General features: G+C 41.9%; 1 protein-coding gene across 1 annotated transcript in view; it reads right to left on the reverse strand.

The window, feature by feature from the left end:
* Positions 1–3,258: 3,258 nt before the first annotated feature.
* The window catches only part of LOC145413232 (solute carrier family 22 member 7-like), a 40,243-nt gene continuing 29,480 nt past the window's right edge, over positions 3,259–14,021 (reverse strand). The window contains exons 3-7 of the mRNA XM_080282964.1: positions 12,952–13,126; positions 4,937–5,040; positions 4,228–4,382; positions 3,733–3,901; positions 3,259–3,550 (exon numbers count right to left, since the gene is read on the reverse strand). Of these exons, the coding sequence (XP_080139090.1) occupies positions 3,259–3,550; positions 3,733–3,901; positions 4,228–4,382; positions 4,937–5,040; positions 12,952–13,126 (895 nt within the window). The remainder of the gene's footprint in view (positions 3,551–3,732; positions 3,902–4,227; positions 4,383–4,936; positions 5,041–12,951; positions 13,127–14,021) is intronic.

A 14,021-nucleotide genomic window follows, 5' to 3' on the forward strand; every position in this document is an offset into this window, starting at 1 on the left:
GTAACTTTACACACCCTCTTCTGTCTTTCTTTCCTTCATTCTTTCCTCTTCCTTCTGCCTGTGGGTGACTACACTGAGTGACAAACCAAATGGTTTCCTGTATACGAGGAAACCATTTACTGCGCTGGGTGGTAACCATATAACTGAATTTTGGCGCCTGGTGGTTTAGTGGGTAATTAAGGCGCTCCAATCGGATTGAACATATGAAGGTTTATATCCAAGGGGTGGCTGGGTTTTATTGCTCACGTAATGCCACTCAGGGATGAGTGAGGCTAGTCACTCTCATCAGAACCAACTTGCCTAGTTCTGGGTTCCTACGCTCCTCATGGGGCGACATTGGATTGGATGATGGATGATGATGATGATGATGATGATAATATAATAATAATAATAATAATAATAATAATAATAATAATAATTATAATAATAATAATAATAATAATAATAATAATAATAATGATAATAATAATAATAATAATAATAATAATAATAATAATATTAATAATAATAATAATAATAATAATAATAATAATAATAATAATAATAATAATAATCCATCCAGCCATCATCCATCCATCATCCATCCATCATCCAATCCTGCATTGCCCCATGAGGAGCGTAGGAGCCCGGGGCTAGGCAGTTGGTCCCGACATTTAAGATGAGAGTGACCAGCCTCACTCATCCCTGAGTGGCATTACATGAGCAATCAACCCCAACTATCCCTTGGATATAAACCTTCACCGGCTCAATCCGATTGGAGTGCAATAATTACCCACTAAACCACCAGGCGCCAAAATTTGGTTTTATGGTTACCACCCAGCGTAGTAAATGGTTTCCTGGAGTTCAGAAAACCATTTGGCTCGTCACTCAGTGTAGAATCACCCACAGGCAGAAGGAAGAGGAATGAATGAAGGAAATAAAGAAAAAAGAGGGAGTGAAAAGTCAGCCGTAGGCAGAAGGACACGGATAGAATGAAGGATAGAAAGAAAGAAGAGGATGGAAGGAAAGAAGGATGGAGGAGAGGAAAGGGCAGACACCCAACAGCAGCACTACATCGAGTGAGTGGATGGTAAGCGCCCCCACCCACTACTACTACTACTACTACTACTAATAATAATAATAATAATAATAATAATAATAATAATAATGTTATTTACGAAAGCTTCATGTTATCAATTCAACTTATCAGAGGGCAATTCCCCATTAGGGCTTTATATATTAGCTAAAAAGAAAAATAAATGTCTGCCTGATAAATAATTAATCCAGCTACGAGAAGTCCAACTTCCGTATTCTCGTCGGTTAAGGATGCTCCGTAACACCTCTTCCTCAGCGATTTATTGTGCTTATTATACGTTACTGTCCGCTTCTGTGTTGCCTAAGTCATTCTAATATCACCATATTTTGCACAAGGAAGGTACAAAGTGATATTAACCAGCCAGATCCAGAAACAAATCGCTAAAGAAGAGGTGCCATGGAGATTCTTTAATTATTATTTTGGGTACAACTACATGATTTTATACAGCCGTGAAAATCCTGTAGTTTGTAAAAGGTACAGTGGCAGAAGAGGCGAGAATTACCTGAGATTCGTGGCGCTAAGAGAGACCCCGTAGTAGATAAGACAACACACGAACCACTGAATGAACACAAGCGATCTGAACCGAAGCTCCGGATGAACCACCAAGGCCAGCAGTTGAGCCAGGCCCGCCACCACAGGCTTAGCTTTACTCCTCACTTCCTTACTCTCCTGCAAGCGATGACAACACAGTGAGGGAGGGAAGGCAGGAGGGATGATGTGAGAAGGAAGGAGTGACGGAAGGAAGGAGGGATGTTGTGAGGAGGAAGGAGAGAGGAAAGGAAGGAGGGATGATGTGGGGAGGATGAAGGGAGGGAAGGAAGGAGGGAGGGAGGGAAGGAAGGAGGGATGATGTGGGAAGGAAGGAGGGATTATATGGGTAGGAAGGAAGGATTATGTGGGAAGGAAGGAGGGATGATGTGGGAAGAAAGGAGGGAGAGAAGGAAGGAGGGATGGTGCGGGAAGGAAGGAGGGATGATGTGGGTAGGAAGGAAGGATAACGTGGGAAGGAAGGAGTCATGATATTAGAAAGAAGGAGGAAGCGGCAGAGGTTGAGGGATGATGTATGGTGTCAGAGAAGGTATGAGAAATATTTGTAATGGCAACACGGATGAACTAAAACATTATCTGGCCAAAGGTAAGATGCATGAAACTCTCTGAGAAGTGACCCCTCCAGCTGAGCATTTGACTGACGAGTATTACTTGTTTCACTCTAGCTCTCTTATGCTCTTCGTTTTCCATATTTTATACTTGGACTGAATCAGTTGTACTACTTTACTCTTTATTGATTTTAAACACGATAGCTCTGCTCTCCTTGTCTTCAGCTCATAGCGTTAGATATCATAGGCCATACTTTTCTTTTCAACAAACATCCCCGAAGGACTATTAGACCTGTTGCTGTTGGCTTTCTTTTGTACTCCTTTGTACTCCTTTACACAACATTTTAATAATTATTACCTCCCAGCCTGTAGAGCCATAAATAGCCGTCTTTATCAGTAACGAAATGGGGCGGTTAATAAATCAAGATGTTTAAGGTAGGAGTGACCAATACCTCACCTCTGTGTGACATTTTGTGAATAATTAACCCTATACAACCTTCAGAATTCAAACCACTATGGCCACATCCGGTTGGAGCACCTTGGCCTACTAGACCACCAGGCGTTATTGCAAATGTCTCTTAAAGGTAGACAATTATGAAATGGTGCGTATTAAATAGCTTCCAATTTCCTCAACTTTTTGCTGAAAGTTCTTAGATTCTTAACCAAGTTGATTATTAAAAAAAAAAAAAAAAAAGCACTGATTTTGTTTTTATGTGGAAAAAGGCCCTTGAATTAAATAAGATATGTAATCAATGTCTGGAAAAATAATGGTACACAGTTGGTTTTTATGAACTTGCCATCACGTGAGGCATGGATCCCCTCTATATAATTTTTTTAAACTTTAAGCGAGACAATCCTCTCCCCCCCCAAAAAAAAAAAAAAATAAAGAAAAAAGTACATAAAAATAAACCTATAATTAAGCTCCATCAAGAAACACTGGAACTAATTCTTGAAATTCAGTGATCGAGTCTGCACAACAACTTCAGTGTAGTCAGAAGGTCAGACAATGAAGCTCAAATGATAACCGAGCTGAGAGAGTCTGGGTTCTTACCTGTAATTGCCAACCCACCTGTCACTGCATTACGGTCACCTTGGTAAGTCCTGAGTTACCCCTGCCTTGTTAGGTGGACCAGTGGTATTGATATTTGCTACTGATGTTTGATGGTGCAATTTATCTGGTGCATCAACTGGCATAACCTGGTGTGACCCAGGTTGGGTATGCTGCCTCACCTGGCATGTGATCTGTGCCATGGCTTGCAGCAGAAGGTGGTCTGGCGGCAGGGTCTTGCCGTTCATCCTGGCGGCATGCTTGAGAACGGTGAGGGCGCTGTTGTAGCGACCCATCTGCACCAGCCACCGCGGAGACTCTGGTAGTAGCCTGTAGCCCCGCCCATAGGAGTAAATACCACCCAATGACAACATTAATCCATGTGTAAGAAACTAGTGTGGTTTAGGGTTCATGGAGCATATACTGAAAATATTTCATTTTTCACACAGTTACATAAAAGATCCTAGCAGGTGAATGTTGTAAGTACAATGCAATGGGGTGGCAAGTCTGACCAGAAGTAGGAGAGGGTAGGGAGGAGAGGCAGTGCAAGGCAGAAGCAGAGCCACCGCCACGTCCTGACCAGGTAGGCAATTGCCGGTACCAGCATGTAACCCAGGGCCCAGGGCACCACAGTCAGTGCCCCCACCGCTGAACGGTACCTGGTGGCGCATGTCTCCATCACTGGCAGGGAAACAAGCATCAGAGTGAGCAGCTGACAGATGGTAACTTCAGGATGGAAAGACTGAAAACCATGAATAAAGTACGTGACAAGGCAGACCGGGATGACTCTCAGTTGGTTGCGAGTCAAGTGGTGTGAGATGCAAGTCTCATGGAAGGCGTCAGTGTACATGGAGAGAGAGACATTCTTACGTCCTGCTTTTATGAGGACACAAGAGTTACCTCGTGTGAGCCAACTGGCCTTCTGTAGTTTTCTCTTTCCCTGCACTCCGACATAACATTGTGAGAGCAATAATAGCAAATCTAAATCTATCCTCTAACCTCCTCACCTATAACAAATCCTCCACTGTACAGGCCAGAATCAAAGATGGAGAGGAGGGCACGGATGGTGATGTACACGGACACACTGGGTGAGAACACGATGACGTTGGCCAGGAGAATGTACAGGACCAGCACCCAGAGCAGCACCGTCCGCCGACCACACCTGCAGCCAACACAAGCACTCTTATGGCCACTCTTTAATATCTTTTTTTTTTTCTAATATCTCCATTTTTTCAAATTACCGCAAGCCTCTTCCAGAAAAAAAAAGGTTAAAAAAAATTACTTTAATATTTTCAGTAGAATGACCTGTCTTCATTTTATTGATACTACAACCTTACATTTAATTATAGTCTTATACTCTAACTTGGCCTAAAATTACCACCTCTCCATCTTCAATGCTGATTTGTAAGAAGACACTGACACTGGATTACAATACTATTCACAGAGGTGCTAAGGAAAGGATGTAGAGCGCTAGCACTGCCTTTTTCTGCTACAGAGCTACGTGAAGTAAGCTGCAAATGGACGAAAATCTGGGCCAAGTTGGAGTATAAAGGGTAGGGATAGATCTCTCAGGCTCAATGATTACTCAGGATGGTGATGTTAAGGAGTAAATGGGTGACTATCGTCGACCCAGGGAGGTACTACCATGAGACAGAAATTTGGCTAGAAGCATGGTAAACAGCCACGCCAGAGAGAGAGAGAAAAAAAAATACCAACCTATCGCAAAGCATCCCAGTGACCAGTGAACCAATAAGGCCGCCGACACTGAGGGCCCCTTGGGTGGAGGAATACAGGACCCGCCTCTCACACACCAGGTCCCACTGCACAGGCCATGGAAGAGGGGATGGATCCTACCTTAGTCTGGGCCTGCAAAAACTGGGTCATTTCTGGCTGATGATTTTTTTTCTTTCATGCGAGGAAGAAGGAACCAAAGGCTAGGAGCCAGCAAAACAGTTTCTTGGAAGAAAAAAAAAAAAAGTACAAACAAGAACCAAATTCAAGATCCGTTCATCTCGAGATGCCTGGACACCCTGCATTTGAAAGACTGGAAATCATAGGAAGTAGGAAATACAGACAAAGGGAGACAGTAGTTGACCTGTTGCATAAATGAAGGACTGGGAGTAACGGTTAACTCTTGCATTAGAGAGTTGGACATAAAAAGAATGAGAGTTTGTTGCTAGATGGGTGCTATGCACCCGTCGTAGAGGTGGAGGGATTCAAGCAGACAGTTTAAAGGAGCAGTGACCACTGAAGTAGCGATAGGATAGAGATAAAGAGGCAACAGTGAGGGAGTGGTGGGCAGCGCAAACGAAAAAGGACCTTGAACAAGCGCAAGGCACAACCCACTGTTTACTACCTTGCACAAGTGAAAGTGTGCAATCTGACTAATATTTAGCTTGCACAATGTCACAAAGCTCAAGCGCAAACCATTTGCATATATTTCCGGGAATTACTGTAAAATATTGAGATATTTAAATAAATTAGCATACTTACTTACTTTTATTTATTATAATTATTTTCTATTATTTAAAATTTGCACAAGTGCGCAATCTAATATTTAGCTTGTGCAATGTCGCTAAGCGCTAGCACAAACCATTTGCAAATATTTTTGGGAATTACTGTAAAATATTGAGATATATAAATAAATTAGCATACTTACTTTTATTTATTTATTATTATTTTCTATTATTTGTAATTCGCACATGTGCGCAATCTAATACTTAGCTTGTGCAATGTCGCAAAGTGCTAGCGCAAACCATTTGCATATATTTGTAGGAATTACTGTAAAATATTGAGATATTTAAATCAATTTGTACACTTACTTTTATTTATTATTGTTCTATCTATCTACCTATTGCCAGATGCCTTAATCCCGTAAGGGGTGGCCACTGGCCACAATCAAGCAACAAATCTCCTCCATGTCACCCTGTCCCCCGCCATTTCACTGCCCTGCTCCCAGTTCACACACCCCCTCCCTCATATTCTTCTCCACTCCATCCTTCCATCTTATCCTTGGCCTCCCCCTCCCTCTCCCCCCCTCCACCTCACTCACATACACTCTCCTCGTTAGTCTCTCACTCTCCATCCTCTCCATATGACCAAACCACCTCAGTGTATTTCTCCTAACACTTCCTATCACATCCACATCAACACCACAACGATCTTTCACTTCCTCATTTGTCAGTCTGTCTCTCCATGTACAGTAACTCCACATGTTCCTCTCAAATAACTCATTTATTTCCACAGCTCTCACTCTTGACTTCTGTCCCTCCAACAAGGTCATAGCTTCACTTCCATACATAAGAGTTGGAATCACAATACTGTCATGTAGTAACTTTTTCACTCATAGAAGTTCAAAGGAGTGAGCGGGCTGCGAAGCGGAGGAACATGGAAACAAAGGCTGTGATGTTGCCAGTTTTACTTTTATCTGCATTTTCGCAAGACGTTTTATAATAATTCAATATACATATACAATAGCATGTGTAATTCCTTACAAAAATCATTAAAACATATTATTTAAATCAAATATCCACAGCCTAATAAATTATTAGGCTGTGGATATTTGATTTAAATAATATGTTTTAATGATTTTTTAAATGAATTGCATATGCTGCTCTTAATAAATAATGTATTTTCAATTTATTATTATCTACTACTACTAATAATAATAGGTTAAAAAATATTAAAATACATTATCTCTGTTGAAGCATTATCAGAAATGCTACTACCCTACGTCCCTCCCGTCTCCCCCCAGCAACCCAGAACCCTCGCGACCCACCCGAGCCTCACCCATCCCTTTTCCAGACATACGGGAAGCTCCCAAGGCCACGTGTCCCTTGAATTGCACAGTGAGCAATCCGCAGGACAGGACAGGTGCGCAATGCAGGTGTGCAAGCACAAATTAAGGTGTGCAAGCGCAACTAAATTTGCACATGCACACCTGCCTTTTCATGTGCAAGAGGCCAATATTGCCCATGGTCTATAGTGTTCCTCCTCGTAACATAGGGTTTGGGTGGAGTCACCCCCTCCCTACACTATTGCCATGTTTCCTAACCCTACGATGTATAACGCCTGTGGTTTGTGTAGTAGGAATGATACATAAACATAACTCATACTAATATAACTGTAATGAAAGTGCTGACATGTATCAAGGAAGAATAAAACTATTCTGCATACTATATTATACGATAATAGAGAAACGTGGCATAAAAATTTGGCAGTGTTGCTCTAAAAATATTCTAATTATTATTTACTTCCCCAACACTTCTAACATTGCTAATTAATTTAGCAAGTATAATTGCAAGAAAATTTGAAGGGATAAAAGTGGGAAGAGGCGATCCTTTCATAATTAAAATAAATATATCAAACAGCTCTGGGGTGGCAGCACTCACGCGACACGTGTTTGTGTGTACGCTGTGGGAGGTCACCAACCCCCTACAGGATTTAGGCCTATTGGGGAAACCTCTATAAAAAAATAGCGCCGTGACTTTTACCTCAAGGGTGGTGCGTAAATAAAGTCAAAATTATAATCCATACATAAAAATGTAATTAAAAAACCATGGATGACACGTAACAAAATCTAGCGAGAGAGAGAGAGAGAGAGAGAGAGAGAGAGAGAGAGAGAGAGAAATAATAATAATAATAATAATAATAATAAAACTTTATTTCCACTAAACAGTGGGTATTCTTATACATTATACAGTAGTACAGCATACAGTATGAAAGTTCTATACACAATATAATACAAGTTGATACATATGGTGGAGAATAGTGACAGAGAGGTAAATGGTTTAAAAGGTGTGGGGACACTTAGGTTAAAAATAGATCAATTAAGGGATTTAGGAACGAAGGCAGTGGGAAGGATTAAGACAGATGGGATTGTAAGATTAGGGAGTTTGAGCAATAGGGTAGAATGTATGCTCTCAATAAAAGTATAGCAATTATCAACGGCTAATTATTATACAGGTGTTGATGGTGGGGGTCTATATTTATAGGAGGTGTTGGTGGTGGAGGTATAGCGGGTGTTGTTGATGGGGGTGTTGTTGGGGGTAGGGGTATAGGGGGTGTTGGTGGCAGGGGTATAGGGGGTATTAGAAAAACGGAGATCACAAGAGGGAAACAGTGTCAAGGTCATCGCTGATGGAGAGGTCAGCTCGGAAACGTGGCAACAGTGCAGGGAGGGGGTGACTCCACCAAAACCCTACGTTTCGATCTGTCAGACTATAGTGCAGTGCACAACGCGCAAACAATATTCACCGGAGTGCAACAGTACGTAATTGCACTTTGCACAAGTGTTTGCGCACCTGCCCAGCATTGAATAATTCAATATAGATATACAACACCATATGCAATTCCTTACGAAAATCATTAAAACATATTTGATTTAAATAACATGTTTTAATTATTTTTGTAAGGAACTGCACTCTTAATAAATGTATTTTTAATTTATTATTATTTATTAATAATAATAATTTAATAAAATAGTAAAATACATTATCTTTGTTGAAGCATTTTAAGAAATGCTACTATCCTCCTGCCTCCCCCCAACAATCCAGAACCATGCAACCCGCCCAAGCCTCCCCCATCCCTTCTCCAGCCATGCGGGCTCCCAGGACCACGTGTCCTGTGGACTGCGAACCACGCAATCCACAGGACAGGTCACACAAGGCAGGTGCACAAGTGCAAATTTAGCTGTGCAAGCATGACAAAATTTGTGCTTGTCCACCTGCCTTTTCATGTGCAAAAGTGCAATATTGAGCAAGGTCTCGTGCGATGCACAATGTGCAAACGATATTCACCGGAGCACAACGGTGCGCAATTGTGCATTGCGCAAGTCACTGGGCACCTGCCCAGCATTGCAGGGTGGCGAAGAGACAGGTTGAAGGGAGCCAGTAAGAGGAGGAGAGTTAATGAGACGAAAAGCCTTTGATTCCACCGTATTAAGAAGAGCTGTATATGGGGAGCCTCCCCACACGTGAGAGTTGTATTGTAAACAGGGGCGAAAAAAAAAGTGTATAAAGTCAACAACTGTGCAGGAGTAAAGAAGGTACGGAGTTGGCTTAGCACACCAAATCTCTTTGAAGCAGATTTTACAAGAGATGTAATATGACCTTTCCAAGATAATACCCCAAGTGAATGAAACCCCAGGCATGTTCAAGGATGATGCAGGATTGAGCTGGATATTATTAAACATTAGTGGGTACTCCAATGCAGAATTTTGTCGGGTTGATAGGTGTAAAAACTTATTCTTTCATTCATTAAAAACAACAAGATTATTTTTACCCCAGTCAGAGATACGAGCCAAGTCAGACATTAGGTGTGCCATAGCCTCATCCCTTGTTTGTTGAAGTAACTGCTGAGATGGACGTTGCGGTTTCCGAATGGAAAGGTGAAGGGTGGAATCATCAGCATACGAGTGGACAGGGTTAGATGTACAGCTTAGAAAATCATTGATGAATAAAAGGACGAGAGTTGGTGATAGGACAGAATCCTGGGGAACACCGCTGTTGATATATCTAGGAAAAGAACGATGGCCGTCTACAAAAGCGGCTATAGAACGACCAGAAAGGAAGCTGTAGATGAAGGCACAGATAGAACGATAGAAACTGCAAGAGGGCAGTTTAGAAATTAAAAATTTATGCCAGACTCAATTGAAAAGCTTTGAGATGTCAAGTGCAATGGCAAAGCTATCGCCAATGTCCCGAAAAAGGAGGATGACCAGGAGTCTGAAAGGTAGGTGAGAAGATCGCCAGTGTAACGTCCCTGACGGAACCCATAATGACGATCAAAAAGAGGGTTGTGATAGGAATGATGCTTTAAAATTTAAAGTAGACTCGAAAACCTTTGAGGCACAGGATGGTAAACCAATTGAACGATAGTTAGAGGGTTGGGAATGGTCATCCTTCTTTGGGACTGGCTGAATGAGAGCAAATTTCCAGCAAGAAGGAAAGGTACAAGTTGAAAGACAAAGGCAAAAGAGTTTACCTAGGCAGGGTGTATGAACAAAAGCACAGTTCTTGAGGACAACAGCAGGGACTCCATCAGGCCCATATACCTCATTAGAATTGAGGCCTGTGATGGCAGAAAGTACATCAGCTGAAGAAGTTTTAATGTCAGCCATGAGGATGTCAGAGGAGAGAAGTGATGGAGGAACAACACTGGAATCGTCTAAGGTGGAATTGAAGGAGAAAGTCTGTGTAAGAGATCTGCTTTATCAGTAGAAGAAATAGATACAGAGCCATCAGAGTAGAAAAAAGAGGGAAGAATGATGAGGTAAAGTTGTTAGAAAAGTTTTTGGCAAGGTCCCAGAAGGAGTGGGAAGAATTCGTGTTTGAGAGTTGAGAGCATATAGTAAGGATGAAATTATTTTTAGCTGTGCAAAGAACACACTTAGCATGATCCTGGGCAGAAACATAAAAAAGATGTGATTCAGGGGTGGATTGGCTCTGATACCTTTTATAGACCCTCTCCTTGTTGCAGACAGCATTAGAACAAGCGTGATTAAACCAAGGCTTTCTTGCATTAGTTAAAGGATATGAGAATGGAATGTATGTTTCCATGCCCGAGAGAATAACCTCCATAATGCGCAAAGCACACTCAGATGGCTCCCAGCCATGGAAGCAATAATCATTCCATGGAAAATCAAAGAAGTACTGCCTGAGGGCCTCCCAATCCTCAGCTCCAAAGTGCCACAGTCGACATTTCTTTGGAGGGTCCACGGGCCATACTGGAACTATAGGACTGGGCTAGGTAATAAGGTTGTGATTGGAGGAGCCCAATGGAGAGAAAAGATTAACAGTGTAAGCAGAAGGATTAGCTGTAAAGAAGAGGTCAAGTATGTTGGAGCTCTCTCCAAGGCAGTTAGGGATACGGGTAGGGTACTGTACAAGTTGCTCAAGGTCATTAAGGATAGAAAAGATGAAGGGTTGTTCACCAGGTGGATCAGTGGGAGGAGAGGAGATCCAAAGGCGGTGGTGATCATTGAAATCTCCTAGAATGTAGATTTCAGAAAAAGGAGAAATGGATAGAATGTGTTCCATCATAGAAGTAAGATAGTAAAAAAAATTTTGATGGTCAGTAGAATTAGGGGATAAGTAAACAACGCAGACACATTTAGTCAGAGAATGACAGGAGAGCCGAATCCAGAGAGTAGAGAATTCAGAAGAATCAAGTTCAGGAACATGAGAGCAAGATAAGTTGTTGCGTACATGTTCACAACAGCTGCCTTTGGCTTTGAAGTGAGTATAGACAAAGTATGAGGATACAGGAAAGGGTTTGCTGTCAGTTGCCTCAGAGAGCTAAGTATCGGTTATGAAGAGAAGGTGAGGTTTTGAGGAAAGATGGTGTTTGACAGAGAGAAAGTTAGAGGAAAGGCCACGAATGTTGCAGAAATGAAAAAGTGAGTCAGACAGTGGTTCCAGGCAGTTTGTTGAGTCGTCACGGGGAGGGGGGAGGATGGTGGGGGCATTGATGGTCCCCCCCAGGGACTCCAAGGCCTGGTTAATTTGCATCGTTTACCTTCTTTAATTTGGAAAAGGAAGTGTAGTGTGTACTGTGCATGTAGTTTGGTGTTGACAGAGAAACTTGTATAGGAGAGCATGCTGGCCTACTCTGTGTTATTGAAACACTGAAAAAGTTCAGCAAAGGGGGATGGTCAGGAACTAGTCCTGAGGGCTGATGAAACGGGAGCTCCAGCTCTCCCTGTCATCAGCTTTCCATCCTCCTTGGCAATAGTGCCCTGCTGGACTGGTACTACAGTCTACCCCTCAGTTATAGTGGGATGGGTGGGAAAGTGTCAGTACCTTCCCCTCACATACCCCTATGTGACACCACTCCTCCACTCTCCCCGCCACAACGTGTCAGCCAGAAATGACCCAATCTTGTGTGCCAGGGCTAAGAGGGGGTCTCTTACTTTTGTCTGCACTTCTACATTAGGTCAGGTTAGATTAAGCTAGACTAGGACCCCTTATTCTCGTCAATTGAGGAAACTCCTTTGCACCTTTTCCTAAACAATTTATTTGCTTATTTCACCCTACTATCTTCTGTGTTATATAATCCTTCCAATATCACTATATTTTGCACAGATTATGTACCAGAATACTTACCACCTATAGCCAAAAATAATCGCAAAGGAAGAGGTGTTAGGGAGCTTCCTTAACCAATGAGAATACGAGCCTAGGGTAGGATGGAGTTCTGGTGCTAGGTAAATTTGTTAAGGCAATCTCAAGGGAAGAAATAAATGGCAGCATAATGTATCAGTGGTGAGAAGTAAAAGGAATACAGTACCCCCATGCCTTGATTTAACGTATCTTGATAGACCAGACATCTGACTGAATTCACACTACAAAGCCACCGGACTTCCATCAACTATAACGAACAATGTCTGTTAAATGGGGAAAAATGGGACACAATTCGTCTGTTACATGAAGAAGTACAATGACAAGAATGTGAAACAAATGTAGAAGGGCGATGTTATGGGCAAAGTCAGTGTAAAATGGGTATAGTTCTAGTATATACTACTGTACCCATTTATTATCAAACATGTTCTTGAAATTCCACCTCAGAGGGGGACCATCGGATATAACGGATTACAGGCTTTATTGAATTAGACTTGTCCCCCAGTTGGTCCGTTATAGCGAGGGCCCACTTGTAACTTTCTAGGCATCGGTTCTGTAAAAGTATCTACCACTGTAACGATGGGGAACTGTTACCAGCACAATTTTATTTCCTACCTCTGTAACGACGGTGGACTGGTACTGTGAGTAGTTGAAGTCTCTTTTGTGGCAGGTGATGGTGTGATCGGTGGAGGGGGTCAGGTCCCTTACAGCAGCCTCGTACCCTAGTTCCGCCGCAGCCGTGTAGTTGTGCTCATAGATCTGGCAGGCCTCGTGGTCTCCAGTCACATTGCTATGGAGACGACACACCAGATGCCACTAACTTATCTTTGTGTTATGAGTCTTTTGATTCCACTGCAGGACTAGACCTTCACCGAGGAGGGATTGAGTCATACCTTGATCCATATTCTCTTCCTTAACTATATAATTTTGGATGTGGCTGGTTAATATCAATTTGTATGCTGTTTATTTGTATGTTGAATGATAAATATGACACAGAATAGGATAGTAAGGAGCAAAAAGCACAAAAAATCACTTAGGAAGAGGTATTAGGGAGCTTCCTTAACTGAAATCCATAACTATCTCTTCTCCAGAAAAAAAAAAAAAAAAAAACATAGTCCCATATACAATCAAGCTAGGAAGTGATGGAATTTTTTTCGGAATTCCCCAATCATGCTGTGTTACATTAATGTCTGCCAGATGTATATAAAGCCTTCTGTGTCATAAATAGTAGTTGTAATGTATAGTTGACATCGTGAAGGCCATACGGTAGTGAATAACTCGACCTGGCTGAATGAAAGCTACACAGAATGGAAGATCCAGGATTCCGGGAGCTTGAATGGGAAGTGAGTGGGAGTGTGACCCATTCAGTTAAGCCAAGTTTGGTTAGCATCTCATTCCGTCATTTCTTTTCTTTCTTTTTTTTTCTTTTTTTTGTGTTCTCTAGGCCCTACCTCACCTCATCCTAGGGTGCAAAAGGAAGTCTAGATGATGGTGATGATGATGATAATGATGATGATGAAGATGATGATGATGATGATAGAAGGAAGAGGATGGTGATGATGATGATGATGGTGATAATAATGGTTAAAAGTGTATGAAAATTTCCAAAACTGCTCTTGGGTGGATGATTTTGGCCAGATGTAACCCAGCCAGCAAGTCGTTCAGTCAGGGTCATTCAAATAAAT

This window comes from Coenobita brevimanus, chromosome 95 (genome assembly GCF_032717465.1).
Source record: "Coenobita brevimanus isolate Jiangsu-jjx chromosome 95, ASM3271746v2, whole genome shotgun sequence".
NCBI lineage: Eukaryota > Metazoa > Arthropoda > Malacostraca > Decapoda > Coenobitidae > Coenobita > Coenobita brevimanus.